Raw genomic sequence first — 21,697 nt, 5'->3', positions numbered from 1 at the left:
TTTATAATCTTTCTAAAAAGACTTGAATTGCAAAACTATTTATATACAATATATAATATATAGTATTTATAGTTTTAAATATTTATCTTAGTATAACAGCTTCCTATAAATAAGCAGATCAATTTAAACGTTAAAGTTAAACTAGGTTTAAAAGCAGCGACAGCTTCATCAGGGGACATTATTGGTCTGCAGTTTATAGACAAAAAAATTGAATGGAGCTTCAAAAAAAGGACACACCTCTTTCCACTGGAACACCGTTCATAGGCGTGGCTTCCGAGAAGCTTCTGTCCAATCACCTGTTACCTGAATATCACTAAGCCACACCCACGTGTTACAATCACGCCTTTGCTTGTTTATACTAGACTAGACGGTTCCGAGCCGGAAATCCTGTGCGAGCGAGTCAGTTAAAGCATTTTAAAAATTTCATGAAGCCGGTTATGATTATCTATATAAAAATATCTTATTGTACGTTTAGTGTATGTAAAGTAGCGTGACCATGAACAACCTGGTTATGTAGATAGATAGTACTTTAGATAATGATGATGAGAAATTCAGGATCCGTGAACCGATTCGCAGCCTTTGCGCATTTCGTTACATTTTCTGTGCTTTTTAAAACATTCCTTGTGTCAGCAGTGGTTTTAAATTCTGTAAATGTGGAAATAGATCTTTCTCGTCTGGCCAGAAAAGTGGATGAAAGGTTTCTGTCTGTGACTATAGATGCGAGTCTGGTGGCAGAGGAGAAATTCATGTTCCTTCTGGGGTAAGTGTTAAATAAAGCGCCTGAATGAAGTGAACTCTCACATTTGTGCCATTTTTCTGACACATCTGTCTATCTAATGTACCCCACCACCACCACCACCACACACACATTCTTAAATATTTTTATATTGTTTAGAAATGTCAGAAATCTTAAATGATCTACTTTAAATAATAATTCTTACTTATACTGTACTGTAAAAGCATGCATATTTGAAAAATAATGAATGATGGATCAGAATTTCAGCTTTTCATTTTCTGATATTTACATCCAGATGTGTTAAACAACTTGGAACATGACACCTTTTCTGTGTGAGTAAAAGTACAGGAATAGATAGTATTGAAGTATATAACAGTGTCTGTTACATTAAGCACACAGGACCACTGAATTGTTGTTCTTTACTATGTAGTTCCAAGAAATGCACTTAGGGACTTTTTCATTTCACACTCCTCTTGCGGAAGTGAAATACTGCTCAGTTGGGGTTAAGGTTAATTAAATTAGTTAATTAATTTATTTTTTATTTTATTTTAAAAAAGCAAATGTAAACTTGTAGGAAAAGCTACTATTACTTGGATGACACGTAAATACAACAGGTATTGTTGATGTAAGGTTATGTAAAGTCACATTGCTTATTTTATGAATTATTTGTAAAATATAAACAACATGCTAACATGATGTCTCTTCAGCTCTCCAAAACTGAGGACCCTTGCCAAAGCTTTGACTCCTGCATTTCTGCGCTTTGGCGGGACTGAACAAGATTTTATGGAATTTAAGCCACAGAGTGAATATTACATGTATAAAAGCTACAGTGGAGATTCTTTTCCTCATTTAGGTACTGTCACATTTATTGTACTTTATGCTTTAAGAGCAGCTTGACGGTCAAGTGATTGCTTTCACTTGACATTAACTGTGATCGTTCAGAAAACAGGAAGCTGATATTATGAAATGTAGACTGAGTAAAACTGAAATTTTTTTTACTACACTATAATTTTTACACAAAATTCCAATTTTCCAAAATGTGGTCGTATTGACTAAGATTCCAAACATGTGACTTAAGAAATGGATTAATTATTTTAAGATTTATATTTTATATTTAGATTATATATTTTACATTTTTATATTTTAGGTTTGATTAGATATTTGCATATGCTAACATTAAAATTAGTCTTTTATTAGTCTTTTCTTAAAGATAATAAGGATTTTGATAGCATATGTTTATTGTAGTGGCAACTTCTCAGTGAAGGCACTACCGATCAGCAGGTTGTACTTTTCTTAGTTATATAAATACACCTTTCTCTTTTTTAATCTGTCAAATGCTATAAGATTTAGTTTCTTTTATTTGCGGAAAAATCCTGTTTTGCATTTGTCAAAGTTTCTGTTTGGGATTATTCTTGTAGGACCTGCGTGTAGTAAATATGAGCTGCCACCATTGCTGGAAGAAGAGCTAAAGCGAGAATGGGCAGTACAGGCCTTACTCTTACGCCAGGAGGATGTGCGAGGAAAATACAAGCAAGTAAATTTTTCTGGTAAGCAGGTTATAGAGTGACACTCTTCAGGCTGTCACTTATTATTTAAACTTTAAAGTTACGATCAATTATTGTTTTCTACAATCGGGTCAGATTTGTACAGCTTGGTTTCTGTGTTTAGCTTGTTGGGTTTGGAAGTTGAGATTGACACGACTAAAGTCAGGTTGATGACGATTTCCAATGTAGACCTGAAACGAAACAGACACATTGTTGGATAAAGATATATTTTCTGGAAATTTCCATTGCACTGTTTGATACAGGGATGTTAATTTTAGACTCTTTTGCTTCTCTGTAACATTTTCTCAAATGATTATCTAACGCCAAAGTCGAGTTCATTCTAATCCTCTGTTTTTTTTTTATAATGTACAATGATCGAGTAAGGCTGATTTCACACACTTTTTTTCTTCAAAGAAATGTCACTGCCTTAAGCTTCTATTGTGCTGATATAAAAGAAAAGCTGCTTTTGTGTTACACACCGTTAACCATACGTCATAGCACTGTCATCATACAATGTATTTTGTAATTTAACACTGTAATGATACTATCGCACTCCTTCAAGTCACGTCAAGAAGCTTTTATTGTCATTTCTATATACTTATATAACTTATATACTTATATACTTATTTCTATATATTTCTATCACTATATACAGTCCTGCTCACCATTATTGGCACCCATGAAGTTTATGTACATATTGTGGAATATACAAAACAGCAAATGATAAAGAACATTTAAAAAGATAAACATTATGAGGAAAACACAGAAAAACTTAATGCTTGCCATGTCAATGGTATTGGCACCCTTTGCTGCAAACCAGTATGGAAACCCAATTTGGCTCACCCTTTGCAAATCACAAATGAGGATCACCTGTGATGAATTGCCTCCACCCATGTGACATAAATTAGCCAATGAATGATCATTTTGGTGTTTTTAAAAGCCACCTGTTATTACCTCTTCATGTGTGACAATGGTAAAGACAAAGGAGCTGTCTGAGGACAACAGAAATGCTATTATTTGCAAGCACAAGACCTCCAAAGGGTATAAGGCCATCTCCAAAGACCTTGGTATCCCTGTTTCAACAGTGCGTAATGTTATTAAGAAGTTTTCCAGGCATGGAACTGTCAAGAACCTCCCTGGACGTGGGGGGAAGAGAAAAATTGATGACAGAAGTGTTCGAAGGTTGGTGCGAATGGTGGATAAAACATCACGTCAAACATCTAAAGACCTGAAGACCAACCTGGACCAACAAGTACTATACGCTGCACACTAAACAAAGCAGGGCTTTATGGGCTGAGAAGTGCAAGAAGCTTAAAGATGGATATAAGAAATGTTTGGAGGCTGTCATCTCTGCCAAAGGGTGTGCAACCAAATATTAAGGAGGGGTGCCAATATTAGTGCACATGCTGGTTTTCTATTTTTTCCTATGTTGAAAAAACAATTGTCTTTGTTAAATTACTTTGGACCTCCAATTAAAAGATCCTGCTGATATAAATTTGGCACATTTTCCATTTATTTCTGAAGACATTCACTCAGTTATGCAAAACCTTAAGGGGTGCCAATAATGGTGAGCAGGACTGTATATATTGGTCACAGTAAATAGTGAAATGAAATAGCGTTTCTCCAGCACCATGGAGCTACATAACACACCACAAAGCTACATAACAATACATAGAGCTACATAACACAGAGAGCTGCATAACACAACACAGAGCTAAGGACATATAGTAAGTTGTCTTAGCCACATGAAGTGCATCGTGTGTAACCTAGTGAAAACAGTGCGAGACAAAAGACAGTGCAAACAGACAATACAGGACAAATACACAAAATAGAACCACTTACTTAGTGTAATAATCTGGATTTGTGGGTAAATATGAGGAACATTTTACTATGTTTGTTTAATGATCTTTTTCATGTTTGTGTAGAATATGCCATAGATCTGCTTTACTCTTTTGTGAACTGCTCGGGATTGGAGTTGATCTTTGGCTTAAATGCGCTGCTACGAACTCCTGAGAATGTGTGGGACAGTCAGAATGCCGAGCTGCTGCTAAACTACTGTGAGCGACAGCAGTACAGGATGTCCTGGGAGCTGGGAAATGGTGCGACTCTGTTTGTTTTTGCTTCAACCTTTGTATCAGGAACATTGCTATCTTAGTAGGAAATGTTGACAGATTAAAGAAGTAAAGAATGAAATGTAACGTGGTAGTGTAACGAAGCAGGGTAATATTTTATGTTTCATTATGAACTATTACTGTTTTATTTATTAAATAATAATCTCATAATTTTTCTCCACTTATAGTTACATTTAATGTGGATCATTTTGAGACAAGCCTCTTTCTTGTTATCACTTATAGCAGCTTGAAGTTGAAAAGAAAAAAATGCAGCTTGAAGTTAGAAGGAAACCACAAAATACAACTCCTCTGTCCTGATGACTTTCCAGCATTTAAAACTTAAAGCCTTACCGTTAAAATGCATCGACAGAAAACTTCACCAAATCAGTAATGAATTTCAGCACATTTTTAAACCCATGAATGTCCCCCTGGCCCGAGCTGTTACCATAGAAACAATAACGTTAAAATGAGCGCATTAATATAGATTTGTGATTTATGTAAGCATTGCTGTTATAGAAAATTAAGCATCACCTCATGACCAACAAAATTAGCAAATTCAACAACACTGTCATGTAATTTACCATTATAAATCGTTCATCGTTTATCTCTAATAAAGCATTTAATCTTGTGCTGTGGATTTCATTACCAGAACCCAACAGTTACGAGAAGAAGGCGGGGATCAGGGTGAGCGGTTCCCAGCTGGGAGAGGATTTCATTCATCTGCGTAAAATACTGCAGAAATCAGAACTGTACAATTCCTCGGGTGTGTACGGACCTGATATCAGTCAGCCGCGAGACCACCGCAAAGACCTCCTCACTGGGTTAGACACTAACACCTCCCTCAGAGCTACAGGAGCCTTTTTAATAAAGCACGTAGAATAAACAAAACATAAACTTCTAGCTAAAAACAGCATCAATAGACCTGACAAATATAATCTATCAAATCTTTTTAATTTTTTTTTTGTTCACTCCAAGAAAGTAGACATATGTATCTGGAATGAGAGTTTTGTTCTCTCTCACTCTGTTTCTGTCACGATTAATGGAAGAATGATTCATTAATGTGAGACTGAAATATAAGCTTTCAGTGTGTTTGATTCAGCTAAAATTAGGCAGGAGAGAGTTAACTATTGTATATTTATTTTATAGATGCACTGAAAACATATGACATTAATAGAAACAAAGGGATGAGAGGCATCTGTCATTTAATTGGTAATTTGAAAGTGATTCAAATAATGTTAGCTCAACTGTAACTGTCACAAGCAGACACGTTTAACAGTGCGGTCAATCCTGTCAGTGTAGAAACTAGAGTGTGAATATATCTAAAGTTTTACTGTAACCACAATGCACTTGGGCCCTTAAACTTCTCTGTTTTACTTAAGATGTAGATACTAGAAAGGTTTACTTACACACTTTGTTATTAATTGCTGCAAGTAACACTTTTTTCCTAGAAAAGAAAGAAAATGTGCATAAAAATGTTTACAAAAAGACGGATGAGATTGCCTACTGTAAAACCTCTTATATACAAACACTCCATGCTGGAGAATCAAGTACAGTAAACTTCATTTAAAATGTTAAGCCAGCTCTGTTGTTTAATAATGAAGAACACAGTCATTCTGAATAACTGCTGAATGTTTTAGAGTAGAGTGGACAGGAAATCTAGCAGGTGGCAGCTAAACTAAATTACTAAGTAAAAATAAATTAATAAATAAATAACGATTAATGTTAGCAAAAGTGGTTGAAAGCTAAACCTAACCTAGTGTGAGTGGCTGTCAATCAAGCATGCTGAATAGAATATTACGCTACACCCATACTTTCAGTGTGACCAGGAAGTTCAGCTGCTTGTTAAGCTCTTGAGGTTTAACAAACACTGAAGTTTCATAACATACAGTTCACTAAAGTACAAACAGGAGTGATCATAAATGCTGCAGTATGTTACACGTCACATCTTGGATTTAAAATTTGAACTTTGAGTCCTTTTTGTATATTTTTGTAGGTTTTTGGAAAGCGGAGCTGAAGCCATTGATGCCTGTACCTGGCACCAGTATGTCACACACACACACACACACACACACACACAAAACACACACACACAGTGTGCTAGAATTAAATCTGAACTTTTGCAGTAACCCAAACATTTTTTTTTTATATTTCTTTGTTAAAAAAAGCCATTTTTTTTTCAGCTGACCAGCTAAAAGCTAAAAAAGCTGACCAGCTAAAATGGCTGCTGACTGTACAAACATTGAGCCTGTTTTTGCTCTGTACATTTATTCATGTGACTTTCCTGCATGATTTTAATTTAAGTCACATGTCTTTTTATATTTGTTGTTAGTTATTATGTCAATGGAAGAGATGCATCTTTGGATGATTTCCTTGATCCCAAAGTTCTCGATATGCTGGCGGATAAAACAGACGAGGTCCTCAAGGTATCACTACTGACTTTATTTTTCCTGTTAGTGATTACAGATCTGGCTGTGATTGAGTTAAGGACAATTAAATATAGTTAAGGACATATATACTGTACAGCGGGTAAAATAAGTACTGAACACGTCACCATTTTTCTCAGTAAATATATTTCTAAATGTGCTATTGACAGGAAATCTTGACCAGATGTTGGTAACAACCCATTCAATCCACACATGCAAAGAAATCAAACCATAGATGTAGTAGTAGTAGTAGTAGCCTTTATTGTCACTGGTCACAGGTACCAGTGAAATTAGCCATCAACCTGCCCATACATCCAATACATACAATATGACAAGGGGGGGACAGGACAGGAAGACAGGGGATTGAAAAGAAATACAGCATAAAATGAGGGAAGGGATAAGAAAAAAAAAAAAAAACAACCCCCAGACTATGCTCCGGTGGGGAGTACAGTGTGGGAACAGGAAAAAAACACCTCAGCAACATAAGCACATAAACAGTACGCCATAAACACACGACTTGCAACAGGGGAGGGGAGTGGGGGGGTGGAGGTAATCCAGCACAGGCAAGCAGCCATCAGGTCCTGCGGCCTTTATCTTCGGCGCTGGTCACAGACCCGCTTGTCAGACTCGCGGTACAAAGCGGCGAAGGCGTGGGATGGGGGGTGTCGGGTGAGTGCATATCTTTGTGTGTGTGTGTGTGTGTATGTATGTAAGTGTAGGCCTGGAGAGTCGTTGCTCCCGGCATCAAATCTTGGGGCCTCAGTCCACAAGATTGTCATATCGATACACAGCAATTTGCCATGGAGACAACCTTGATTAGGTCCCAAAGAGAGTCAACAATCAGGAGGTGTCTGTAGAAGTGGGGGAAGGAACACAAGAACGTCTCGCTGCAGTGCTCTTCCAGGGGAATTGTTGTTCCAACAGCGGCCTTGGCCGAGGCCAGTGCTGGTTGAGGGGAGCCGAAAGCAGATAAGATTGGGATTGTTTGGTCTTGGGGCGAGTAGACGCATTCCAATTTACACGACTACTCTCTTAGTCCATTCCGTAAATTGTTATGTTTAATAATGTTAAATGACACAGGGAAAAAGTATTGAACACGCTTACTGAAAACATATTTAATACTTTGTACAAAAGCCTTTTTTGGTAATGACAGCTTCAAGTCGCCTCCTGTATGGAGAAACGAGTTGCATGCATTGCTGAGGTGTGATTTTGGCCCATTCTTCCACACAAACAGTCTTCAAATCTTGAAGGTTCCGTGGGCCTCTTCTATGAATTCTGATTTTTAGTTCTTCGATAGATTTTCAATTGGATTCAAATCAGGTGATTGGCTGGGCCATTCTAGCAGCTTTATTTTCTTTTTCTGAAATCAATTGAGAGTTTCCTTGGCTGTGTGTTTGGGATCATTGTCTTGCTGAAATGTCCACCCTCGTTTCATCGTCATCATCCTGGTAGCAGATTTTTATCAAGAATGTCTCTGTACATTTTCCCATTCGTCCTTCCTTCAATTATATTAAGTTTGCCAGTACCGTATGCTGAAAAGCAGCCCCACACCATGATGTTCCCACCTCCAAACTTTACTGTTGGTATGGTGTTTTTGGGGTGATGTGCAGTGCCATTTCTTGTGTGTATTATGGCATCCAAAGAGTTCAATTTTGGTCCCATCTGACCAGACTATATTATCCCAGTATTTCACAGGCTTGTCCAAATGTTGTGCAGCAAACTTTAAACGAGCTTCAACATGTCTTTTCTTCAGCAGTGGAGTCTTGCGTGGTGAGCGTGCATACAGGCCATGGCAGTTGAGTGCATTACTTATTGTTTTCTTTGAAACAACTGTACCTGCTGATTCCAGGTCTTTCTGAAGCTGTCCACAAGTGATCCTTGGCTCTTGGACAACACTTCTGATAATTCTTTTCACTCCTCTGTCAGAAATCTTGCGAGGAGCACCTGGTCGTGGCCAAATGATGTTCTTTCCACTTACGGATTATGGCCCCAACAGTGCTCACTGGAACATTCAGAAGTTTTGAAATCCTTCTGTAACCAGTGCCATCAGAATATTTTGCAACAATAAGGTTGCGAAGGTCTTGAGAGAGTTCTTTGCTTTTACCCATCATGAGATGTTTCTTGTGTGATACCTTGGTAACGAGACCTTTTTATACTGTAGGCCATCAGTTTGGACAGATATTAATTTGCATTGACAAGGAGCAGGATTGCTTTCTAATTATGTTGGCTTTGTAGAAGCCAACATTCTGATTTCCTTTATAAGCTTATTATTATTATTATTATTATTATTATTATTATTATTATTATTATTCTTAGCCACAAATTTATCAAGAGTAACTCGTCCTAGGGCTTTCGAGCCACATGCACCAAATTCGGATATGTCGTAGACCCTGGTCTGAAGTTTGTTGCTACTACTTTTCTAAGCGATCGGAATTCCGGCATTCCCGGTACGGAAGCTCAAAGTGGCCTTTTTTCGTATCCACTTCCATTATAAATTTTGGAGGTTTATAACTCGGCAAGTTTTCGAGCGATTTACACCAAACTCGGACAGGTTCTTTAGGACGTTACTCCGGACAAAGTTCCGGACTCGGCGTTCCGACGGAACTTTCGGTTTTCCCGTAGTCGACGATGGAACGTCCCATAGACTTGAATGGGGAATTCCTAAAATTCCTCTAAGCTTTCACACACGCAGCGTGCGCAGAGCTCAGGCACGGCTTCTCTCCTGTGTTCTATGCAGTATAATAATAAGTAGAATCCCATAATGACTGCAGTATTGACATGAAATGTCCAAACCCTCAGTAGCCACTTTTTGCCAAAAGTATTGGCACCCCACCGGGTATACTGGTGACGTCACGTGTAGCCCCGCCCCCAGAATAAGCGAAATCAAAAATGAGCACAATATGGACATGTCATATATCAAAACACTCAGCCCAATGAGGGGAACTGCCCCACGTGTATTTTGGTCACGTCACGTGACGTCACGTATATAGCCCCGCCCCCAAAATAAGCGAAATCAAAAATTTGCACAACATGGACATGTGACATATCAAAACACTCAGCCCAATGAGGGGAAGTGCCTCACGTGTGTTATGGTCACGTCACGTCACGTGTCGTCACGTGTCATCACGTGAAAATAAAAAATTTGCACAACATGGACATGTGACATATCAAAACACTCAACACAATGAGGGGAACTGCCCCACGTGTATTTTGGTAACGTCACGTGACGTCACGTGTAGCCCCGCCCCCAAAATAAGCGAAATCAAAAATTTGCACAACATGGACATGTGACATATCAAAACACTCAGCACAATGAGGGGAACTGCCCCACGTGTATTTTGGTCACGTCACGTGACGTCACGTTTAGCCCCGCCCCCAAAATAAGCGAAATCAAAAATTAGCACAACATGGACATGTGACATATCAAAACACTCAGCACAATGAGGGGAACTGCCCCACGTGTATTTTGGTCACGTCACGTGACGTCACGTGTAGCCCCGCCCCCAAAATAAGCGAAATCAAAAATTAGCACAACATGGACATGTCATATATCAAAACACTCAGCCCAATGAAGGGAAGTGCCTCACGTGTGTTATGGTCACGTCACGTCACGTGTCGTCACGTGTCATCACGTGAAAATAAAAAATTTGCACAACACGGACATGTGACATATCAAAACACTCAGCCCAATGAGGGGAAGTGCCTCACGTGTGTTATGGTCACGTCACGTCACGTGTCGTCACGTGTCATCACGTGAAAATAAAAAATTTGCACAACATGGACATGTGACATATCAAAACACTCAGCACAATGAGGGGAACTGCCTCATGGGTATTCGGATCATGTCACATGCTCATGTCCGCTCGCCTCCAAAAGTATTGGCACCCTAGCGGTCCAGTAGCTTTCACAATCTTTCTGTCCACTTGCCTCCAAAAGTAACACTAACCCTTATGTCCACTCGCCTCCAAAAAGCACCGGCCTTTGCGAATACTTGCACCGTCAAAGCCAACATCAAAGTTTGTCTCGACGAACTTTACAAATCTAGTTACTGATTGTCTTGGCTTTCCATGCCGTTTTGCACCTCCCTTTCTTCATGTGTTCAATACTTTTTCCCTGTGTCATTTAACATTATTAAACATAACTTAATTTATGTACATCTATGGTTTGATTTCTTTGCATGTGTGGATTGAATGGGTGGTTACCAACATCTGGTCAAAATTTCATGTCAATAGCACCTTTACAAATAGATTTACTGAGAAAAATGGTGACGTGTTCAATACTTATTTTACCCGCTGTACATATGCAAACACATACAAACTGTATACAAACTGTATTTAACTTGGACTGTAAATATGCATTATCTAACACAATGTTGAGAAGCTTGATGTTGGATTACTAACTTGTTTCTCCACTTTCCTTAAAAATATATGTATATACTAGATGGTATGTATATACCAATGTAGCAAATATGATACAAAATTTGTAATTGGGTATAATTTTAAACAGTATTACAGATCTAGTAAACAGGTCAATAAAAAAAATAGAATGTTCTTCCAATAATATCAGGCTTTATAGGATTGATTAACAAAAAAGTATCGAGTGAAGCCGTTCGAAATAATCTCAAGGTTTTACTTGTAAGACATTCTATAGTTTATACTTCTTATATTTTCCCAATCTAAACTTTACAGACTGCTTTGCTTTAATCACATTCATCCAGAAGGCTGACAGAGTAAACTAGATTTCTGTCAAATAAGATCACTTGATACCAAATGTTGTAATGTTGTAAATGTGTCTGTATATAGATTGTCAATTCTCTGTCTCCTGGAAAGAAAGTATGGCTTGGAGAGACAAGCTCAGCATACGGTGGTGGGGCATTCGGTCTCTCTGATACTTTTGTTGCTGGTTTTATGTGAGTACATACATGTACACTCTGTGGTCAATGTGTGGCTAAATAAATCTGTGTGAAAAATCTGTTAAAAGATCCATAGAGTGGAACCTGTGGGTTTTTTAAAAATATGAATTAACTTTCCAATATTAGATTCCAAACTGAGCTGAAAAATGAAGTTTAGTGCAAAATGCTGTCTCAAACAAGCTCATCTAACCATATCATTCAAATGTTTATACCACCAGAATTGAGAATTCTGTGTCTAGCACATGGCATATTATTGTTATTATTTTATTACTGATAGTTTACGCTAGCATTAGCTAGAAAATGGCAAATAATGAATAAAAAAAAATAAATCATCCCCGCTGTATCCATCCCAGATTGAGACTGAGAAATTTAAATAAGAAAGAAATTCAAGGTCTGTATTGTGATTTATTTTCCAGAGCATATTTTTCTACTTAAATAAATTACAATGTCAATTTCACTAGTCAGATGTTTTTTTAAATAAATAAAATGAAGGGAATCCATTTCTTCAGCTTATTTATCAGTACCACCTAGCTTTACATGAACGGATTAAAAGTTTAAAGGAAGTATGTATTGTTTAGCAAAAAGAAAAGAAAGGAACTTATAGTTATTACTGGATTTACCAGAAAATTCTAGTAATATACGATATATAAAATGAATCTTTCCAACTACATTTTGGAATAGGGCCTTTGGGAATTGCTTATTCAGCCACAAGAGCATTAGTGAGGTCAGGCACAGCTGTGAGGAAAGGTGGTCAAGGACACAGGAGGTATCCAGTTCATCCCAGAGGTGTTTATTAAGTTTAATGTGTCGAAGGCAATGTGCAGACCACTCAAATTCTTCCACTCTAACCATTGCGCATCATGTCTTAATTTTCTTATATTTGCATTTTTTTTACTCCTACTTTTTTTTTTATAAGTAATTATATGTGCGTAAGATGTAGCTATTGTGCACAGGGGCATTGCCATGCTGGAACAGTGGTTGGGTCTCTTAGTTCCAGTGAAGCAAAATCTTAATGCTACAGAATATAAATCACACAGTTTTACGGTTTAGTGTTTGATAGCTATGTAGATTTTAGAAATGTTATACCCGAATAAATCACTGTGTGTTTGTTCTCTAAAGGTGGTTGGACAAATTGGGACTCGCGGCTAAGCTGGGATTGGACGTAGTCATGCGACAGGTGTTAATTGGCTCTGGGACGTATCACCTTGTGGATAATAATCTTGATCCACTTCCGGTATGTTACGTGCTGCTCAGAGTCAAAACATTTCTTGCCATATTTTCTGGGCTATAAATTAATAAGCAATTACACTGTAGCATGAAGCTAGTTTATTATTTACAGTGGTGTATTTATAGTTGTTTTAACTGGTTTAATTTAGTTTGGTGCTATTTTATATGTTGTTCAGTGATATTTACCACTGAAACCACTATGATTAATCTAATTTTGCAAAATGGTTGGATTTTCATTACTGTAATTACATTAATAAATGCTCAAGTTAGAATTATGCTAATCCAGATGCTATGCCTCATGTAGCTGAGTTTAAAATGTTTGTATACCCTTGAAAATAAAATGCAAATTAAGAGGAGAGCAAAACTATTTGTAAAACATTTTCTCAGTCGCTGTCAGATTGTCTTGATTTGCTATGTAAATATTTTGACATGCTGTTGTCAAAATATCAATCAGTGTGAACTGTTGAAGAGCATTTAAAATCCTATAAATATCTGGTAAATGTTTTGGTACGACAAAATCTGCTGAAATCTGGTAAGACACAAAGTATGAAAGTGATATCAGGGCTTTAAGAGAGCTACTACGGCAGGATTATTGGCTGTCGGTTCTGTACAAGAGACTCATAGGACCTGAAGTGCTGACAGTGCAGGTTCCGTCAGGTTCAGGGAGGCAAAAGCAGCTCTTACGGGTATATCTTCATTGCACCAACAAAGAAAGGTAAAAGAATCTTAACCTCGAGATGAACATGCAAAGATTTTATTCCATCTATACCTTAGAAATTTGACAATGATTACACACAGTTTTGCAGCTGAACTATTAACAGAGCTCGTACTGTAGAAGATTAATCACGACCCTCTAACCAATCAAAGATTCAGCAGTGCTGTTGTATAAAAAAATAATTCAATTTAGGAAGCTACTTTTCTACTCAGTTATACTTACAGAAAAGGTGCAGTCACTTTGTTCGCCTTAAACCTGAGCAAGAAGCAAATGGTGATCAAGCTGCCGAAAATCGTCTGCAACAGCACTGTTGAAGTATTTGTGCTCCAGTCGGCTGAGCCAGGGGAGGACGGCCTCCGTTCCAGGTGATGACCGCAAAGCCAGGGCATTTCTAAATAAATGTGTGTTCTTGTATGTTCCAACCTGAACTAAGTTTAATTCCAGCACACAGACGCTTGCATTGGTGGGTGTCTTAGCAACAAAGAAAAATAGTCTGTACAATATTTAAGCAAATATCCAAAAACAGATCTACTTCATATGAACATAGGTTGGCCATAGATAGCTACTGCGCTATCTGAGCCATGAGACTTGATTGACAGCTCACCTAATTACAGAGATACACAGTAAACTCTTTATAGGTCTCAATAAGCTCAGCTCACACTCACAAGGTTAGCTTTCATTTACTAGGTTAGCTTTTACCCTTACACGTTTGTATGCTAGGATAGTAGCTTGTAGCTTTTGTATGCTAGGATAGACTTTAGTTATAGAGGAGCTTGTGCAGATTTCATCCATAGTAAGCTTTAGCTTTTAATTATTCTGCTAGCAAAGGCTTACTTAGATTTGAGCATAATTCCTGTGCTATGGGGAAGATACAAGTGTCAGATTTTTAGATTTTAGATTATATGCTGTGGATATTTCCATAAGAGCATTATTGAGGTCTGACATTAATGTTAGTTGAGGAGGTCTGGAGTTCAGACAGTGTTCCAGTTCATCTCCATTGTATTCAGGGGGTTGAGGCCAAGTCTCTGTGTATCTGTTATGCATAAATGTCTTCCAGGATAAAAACACTTTAGAAATGTGCATGGTATGAATTTGCATTCAGCATGTTTTTTTTTAACAATGGCTTTAAACCATTTTAATCTGCAGATCTGTCAGGCTGAACGGTGATGTGCTGAAAATGGTAGATGAAAGGACTCTTCCAACTCTTCATGGAGTTGAACTTCCTCCTGGAGAACATCTCAAACTTCCTGCACTATCGTTTGCCTTCTATGTGCTGAAACAAGCTGCTGCTCCACTGTGCTAAAAACACAGTGATGATTTTATCCTGAATGTTGTTTATGGGAAAATCTTGAACATTGCTCCATGAACATTTATATATTATAAGATTTTAAGAGTTTACATGTTACTTTTGAATCATCAGACACTCACTGGCTACTTGAACACCTGCTCATAACACAGTGCATTAAATCATGCAGGTTTGGGTCAAGAGCTTCAGTTAATGTTTACATCAAACATCAGGAAGGAGATTTAACAGATATGTATGCCATTCAACAACAGGTTACTGAGGTTTACTGAGTAAAGCTTGGAATGTTTCCAAGCCACATATTTAAAAAATATATTTTTGATGGCAGTAAAAGTAAAGGTGTTTCGTTGCTATTTTTGTGCAATAATAATGAGATTTTTAATTGTGTTGTTGTCGAACCAGTCTATATGGAATGATATTTGCACTTTAATAAAGCAAACAAAAATATATTTATATTAGTCAATAAATTGTGGTAAAAAAACAACAGTTGAATGAAATAATTTAATTACTATTAAATACAATAGTTTTATTGTTTTTGTAACCATTTTCTAATAGTAATAATGAATTGTTATCATTATTATTATTATTAATATTTTAGGCTCTGAAAAAGTGTCAATTGAGGTGAGGGTCTAAAAAATCTAGCAAACTCTGCAGACCATCATAACGCCTTACACGGTGCTACCACACATCATGCTTCTCTGTGGCGATGGTGTACACTGGGTGATGAGCAGTGATTGGCTTATGATTTGTGCTAGGCCAACAAGTTAAATCTATCTATCTGTCTGTCTGTCTGTCTGTCATTTATTTATTTATTTATTTCAGTTGTAGTAAATATCTCTCTCCAAGATGTAAATTGAAGCAGTAAAAAAATGTATTTCTGAAAAGGGGAGATACTTTTATAATTTCTCTTTTAAAGATGTGAAAAACATTCAATAAAATTAAATGCATTTATTTTAGAGTAGATAAACACACTGCTGACATTCATTAGCAGATGTTACACAGAGTAAACAACAGCAGGAATAACATGTGGCTGGAGCTTCTTCACTCTTCCTGCTGTTCTCCGTGTGTAATGATGTAACAGAGCGATTTGTAATCCAGGTTTCCCGCTGTGTCGATGTTAGAGGACTGGAACATCTGACACACCTTTCATTAAAACACAACATAAGGTATATGTATGTGTGTGTGTAGAAACGACCTCAAATCAAAAGCGTGTTACAAATATGACAGATGTTCTGCATAGATGGAGCTCTCACCTCCTCTGCACTGAACTTGTCTGCCTGCGTCATGAGCATGTGTTGTAATCTAGAAATGTAGAATAACATTGATTAATTTAGATCTAGATTTATCATTTTTATGCCATAGTCTCTCTTGAATGCTTGATTTGGATTGGTCAGAAGGTGTTGTTTTTTTTTAATTATTATTATAGCAGTCCTGTAATGTTAACTTACTCAGCTGTATGTATGTATCCCTTGGCCTCAGGATCAAACATCTTAAAAGCATTAAGTATGGTGTCTTCTGGGTCAGTACCTACATTCAGAGACATATTATTTCAAAATTATCCTTGCTGTTGTTGCCCTCTATATAAATTATAACAAACAAAAAATAAGAAATGCATAGAAATGCTTCTAAAGGACTTCTGGGTCACCAAACAATGTAGACTGTAATTTTTCTTAATTAAATTTGCTATGGCTCAGCCATTTAATTCTGATTATTTAAGCCTGTTTACCAAAATGTGAGCTACATTAGTGTAATACTTGATATATGAGTCCATAGGAGTCTAATAATCAATAGATGCATTGATTATGTTGAGTTCAATACAGGTCCCGGGAGCAGCCCATTCTTTTAGCAAGTGCTTCAGTGTGATACTACATTCTATCATTGCTTTGGGGATTTGGGGAGAATAAATTAGCTTAAGTTTGAAAATTTTATGAAATGCAACAGCACAAGTAATAAATAAAATACATTAAAAACAAACTTTTGTAGGATATGTACTTGTACTATATTATATTGTATATAAGAAGATCATAGTTCGCCTCACACCTCCAGGGTTGGGGGTTCGATTCCCGTCTCCACCTTGTGTGTGTGGAGTTTGCATGTTCTCCCCGTGCCTCGGGGGTTTCCTCCGGGTACTCCGGTTTCCTCCCCGGGCCAAAGACATTTATGGTAGGTTGATTGGCATGTCTGGAAAATTGTCCATAGTGTGTGATTGCGTGAGTGAATGAGAGTGTGTGTGTGCCCTGTGATGGGTTGGCAATCTGTCCAGGGTGTATCCTGCCTTGATGCCCGATGACGCCTGAGATACGCACAGGCTCCCCGTGACCCGAGGTAGTTCGGATAAGCGGTAGAAAATGAGTGAGTGAGTGAGAATTTTCAATCAAACTGAATAGTTTTTCAAAACTTTTTTCTAAAATTAAAACCAAATATTAGATGGGTACAACCCTAGTATGTAATTTGTACATGTTCTTGATCTTGCTGTCTTTTATATTAGTTCATGTATGGAGTATAAATACAATGTAGTATCTTTTACCTAATTGCTTTCACATTAGCTGTTACCCACCATGCAGTTTTTCTCCAAACAGATTAAGGAACATTGTGAAATTGATTGGCCCACTGGCTTCCTTAAGCATGTCTTCCAGTTCATTGTCTTTGACATTCAGTTTACCTGTGGATTAAAAAGTACATCTAAATTAAACATAAAAATCTTATAATGCTTATAAAGTATTTAAACAAAGCACATTATTAAGAAAACCGAAGAAAAATTAAGCATGCAACCTTGGTGTAACCATGGACAATCAACTGTCCTTTTCCTCTCATGTTGCTAATGTGACTCGCTCATGTCGGTTTCTTCTCAACAACATTAGAAGGATTCAGCCATTTCTGTCCACACAGGCTGTTCAGGTACTTGTTCATTCTCTTGTCATTTCTAGAATGGATTACTGCAATGCACTGCTGGCAGGTCTACCTATGAATGCAATTCGTCCTCTGCAAATGATCCAAAATACAGCTGCACGGCTTGTTTTCAACCTGCTAAAGTTCTCGCATACCACCCCGCTGCTGCGATCCCTCCACTGGCTCGACTGGTTCCACCATCTCTCAGGGTAAGAGGCAAGTATACTACAAGACTCTTCTCTGTTCTGGCACCAAGGTGGTGGAACGAACTTCCCCTAGAGGTCCGGACAGCTGAGTCACTGGCTATTTTCAAACGGCGGTTGAAGACCTACTTATTCAGGAAACACTTCAACTAGCACTTCTTTCCTTATCTTTTGCATTTAAAAAAAAACAAAAAAAAAAACACCTTTGACACTTTTTCGTTGTAACTTTGAACAAATGTTTTAAACTCATGGTATCTTAAGTATGTAACTTAGTGAGCCAGCATTAATGTATTCAATGTTAGAGATTTAAGCACTTATGTACGTCGCTCTGGATAAGGGCGTCTGCCAAATGCTGTAGATGTAATGTAAAATGTAAAAGAAAAACCCACACTGACCAAGAGATGCATATGTGTCTTTAAGGTCCTCCTTGTCAATGAAACCATCTCTGTTTTGATCAATCAGTGTGAAAGCCTGAACCAAAGAGAAGTGATCATCAATGTTAGACAAAGTGGTTAAATTCTCAAACTTCATTTTTTAATAAAGCACTGATCCAATTCTGAGACTCTGAATCAAACAGTTATTTTGGTCTGAACTCTGATCTGTCTTTACGATGATGCTCATTCCACCATTCAGCAATAATTTTTGTGTTTGCTTTAAGGAAATTCAGACCAGATCAGTTTTGACACATTTATGTAGAGGTTTTTTATTTATACAACAAACACAAAAACACACTTACTTGCAATTACTAAAGTGTAGAATCTTCACAAGTCTACTCTCTGATTGTCCATCTCTTTTAAACATGTTATTCCCTAAAGTGATTTTAGCTGTCTTATTATTTGTCACAATGTACAAGTTCCCAAAAATATTTTGGATGCATTAATTTTGCACTCTCGTGTGCTCTCCATGTGTTGGTGTAATAGAAGACGTTTTATTCCTTAAGAAACATAACCAGTTTGTCGTTGCCAATATTGCCTGTGTGACTGCTCCATGGGTTTCATGTCATCTTCAGAATTCAGAAAACAGATTTTAATAAAAAATATTTCTTATACTGTTAGAATTTAGTTTTTAGCTAACTCTGGTTGCAGTTAATAGCCAATAGCAAATCCCAATGAACTACCATTACAGAAACCCTTACAAATGATAGTTTAGTTCAAAACATGAATATATGGGCATGGAGCATCCCCGATTGTTTTCTGTGTTGGCTGATAAATTCATACCTCTTTAAATTCCTGGATCTGAGTCTGCTCGAACATGGAGAACACGTTGGAAGAGGCCCTTTGAGCACGTTTTGCACCTCCTTCCTTCTTCTTGGTCTTCCTGCTGGCCTGAAAAGTAGTGATAACACTAAAACTTTCAAAAAGAAATTTTCATTGATTCTTCAAAAACTATTTCAAATATAAAAATAATTCACAACAATTTACCATTTTCCTCCCACACCAATCCTTCTCTCTAAAAGATTGTGCAGAATCATGGTGGAAAATCTGAGCTTAAATATAGCAGCTGTCGGTAAGAGGGAGAGGCTCAGAATATTTCATTAGGGACAGAAAGTGTCCAGCAGGACCAGCACTCAGGCCACAGGTCCATACATGGACACATTGTTAGACAACACCCAAATGCTTTAAAGGATAAATGTTAAAAATATATAGAACCTTTTAAAAGTTTTTAGCTCTAAAATTTTGAAATCTGACAAGTGACATAGCTGCATCACTTGCTGAAACAAATAGATCACATATGGAAGTCATATGAAAGGGTACTTCAGCATGTTTAAGTATATCACATCATGTTAAAAATAAATGATAAATAAAGCCAGATGTTTAAAAAAACATGAAATTAAACCCTGTTCTGTGTACCTGAAGTGCATCCAGGTGTATCATGTTCTGTGTCCTGTGCAAGTCATGTGGGGAAATTATGGAACCATTTTCAAAATGTCATGTAAATGCAATGTGGGGAAAATTGAATAGAAGTAATGTGTAAAAAATCAAAAGCTATGCCACTTGTTAGATTTAATCAAAAATCAAAATGAAATATGAAAATAAATGCATAAAATCATTGTGTCATGGCTGCATCTGACTTTAAGATTTTCCTGTATCAGAAAACTTAAAGTTATAGCTTAACTTCGGACTGCTACAGAGAGCTAACACCGGAGACTCCTTCCATAAATGTCACTGTAAGTAAACTTACAGGAAACATCACCATATGAATAAGTATAGGTTTTACATCACAAAATATTTGAAAAGCTTTTATTTATATATAATTATAATATTTAAATAATATCTAAAAATTAATTTATTATATATTTTATATGTTGTATAGTGGTGGCTCATGTGATTAAGGCTCTGACTTGTTGCTCAGCTAATCTGGGTTTAAGCCTCAGCACTGCCAAGCTGCCACCATTGGGCCCTTGTTCAAGGCTCTTAACACTCCCTGCTCCAGGGTCACTGTATCATGGCTGACCCTGCGCTCTGACCCCAGCCTCAAATGTTGGGATGCACGAAGTAGGAAATTCACTGTGCTGTAATGTATATGTAACAAGCAAATGCTTCTATTATATGCCTAAGATTATATGGTTGTCCCTGTAACCTTGCTGATGGAAGCAGTGATGTCACATACAGATGTGCTGATGATATACAAAATAATCAATACATTTTAACAAGATATAAAACATCACTCAGCTTTCACACAAACACACACAATCACCAGAGAAAAATAGTTCAACTTAGTAAACTGAGACAGTGAGTGTAGGTGTTCATTTAAATAAATAGGAAACATGAATTGAAACTGGAATAAATAAATGACTGTAGGTACTATAATAACAGCTTTGTATATAAAGTTACCATCAAACATTCATTCATACCCATTCCATCTGTTTTGTATATATCAAGAGAGCATAGTGCAAACATTAACGCTGTCTATAATTAATTAGCAAAATGTAAATCTTCCCACAGAGGTTTGCTTTTTTTAGACTACTAATTATAAAGCACCATCTGAACAAGGCAACTGGATAGCCAATGTTAAAACCCAGGAGACTGAACAAAGTCATGATCTAACTAGAGATGGACATGTTCATGATCTTGGGTCATGATCTAAAATTTACAGACTCATCCGTCAAGCATGGTGGAGAAAGAACCATGGCTTGGGCTTGAATGGCTGCTTCTGGGTTCACTAATCTTTATTGATGATGTAACTCATGAGGTTTGAAGCAGAATTAATTCAGAGGTCTACAGAAACCTCCTGTCTGCCAATTTTACAGAGCAATGCAAGACAATGACTCAAAACACAAAAAATTAAGTCCTCATAGAAAAAAGTACACAGAACTCACCAGACCTTATTTTTTAATTTGTATTTTGCCATTATTTTACATGGAAAACCACATTGAGATTAAAAATATATTTTGCAAGAGTGTCCTGGCCATGAACTGGCCCTGAATCGTCCAGTACTGTCAGATTGGACTGTTCTGAAATTATTCAAAATCAAGCAGTGACAAACTATTCAAAATAGAGAACTTTAGACGTTTGTATTACTGGCCACAAGGTGGCGGTGTTTCCAAATTTTATATTAGGATTTATAAACGATCTAAGTATGATTTTAATATTAGTAATATTACATTGTTAACAAACAGTTTGTAAAATTATAT

The 21,697-nt window shown here is 37.1% G+C and overlaps 2 protein-coding genes across 2 annotated transcripts; one reads left to right on the top strand and one right to left on the bottom strand.

Moving 5' to 3' along the window:
• Positions 1–368: 368 nt before the first annotated feature.
• hpse (heparanase) lies at positions 369–15,402 on the top strand. The gene is made up of 12 exons (XM_060890390.1): positions 369–760; positions 1,444–1,589; positions 2,155–2,283; positions 4,206–4,379; positions 5,041–5,212; positions 6,385–6,432; positions 6,721–6,814; positions 11,617–11,723; positions 12,846–12,960; positions 13,541–13,668; positions 13,881–14,033; positions 14,815–15,402. Exons 1-12 carry the CDS (start codon positions 537–539, stop codon positions 14,969–14,971), a joined length of 1,647 nt encoding a protein of 548 aa, XP_060746373.1. The 5' UTR covers positions 369–536; the 3' UTR covers positions 14,972–15,402.
• A 502-nt stretch (positions 15,403–15,904) lies between these two features.
• LOC132859614 (myosin light chain 5-like) lies at positions 15,905–19,542 on the bottom strand. The gene is made up of 7 exons (XM_060890391.1): positions 19,485–19,542; positions 19,281–19,388; positions 18,459–18,534; positions 17,529–17,633; positions 16,420–16,498; positions 16,225–16,273; positions 15,905–16,114 (listed from the first exon to the last, which is right to left on the bottom strand). Exons 1-7 carry the CDS (start codon positions 19,485–19,487, stop codon positions 16,013–16,015), a joined length of 522 nt encoding a protein of 173 aa, XP_060746374.1. The 5' UTR covers positions 19,488–19,542; the 3' UTR covers positions 15,905–16,012.
• Positions 19,543–21,697: the final 2,155 nt, after the last annotated feature.

This window comes from Tachysurus vachellii, chromosome 17 (genome assembly GCF_030014155.1).
Source record: "Tachysurus vachellii isolate PV-2020 chromosome 17, HZAU_Pvac_v1, whole genome shotgun sequence".
Lineage (NCBI taxonomy): Eukaryota > Metazoa > Chordata > Actinopteri > Siluriformes > Bagridae > Tachysurus > Tachysurus vachellii.
Note: the sequence above shows the minus strand (reverse complement) of the source record. Positions and strands in the feature narration are given on the sequence as shown.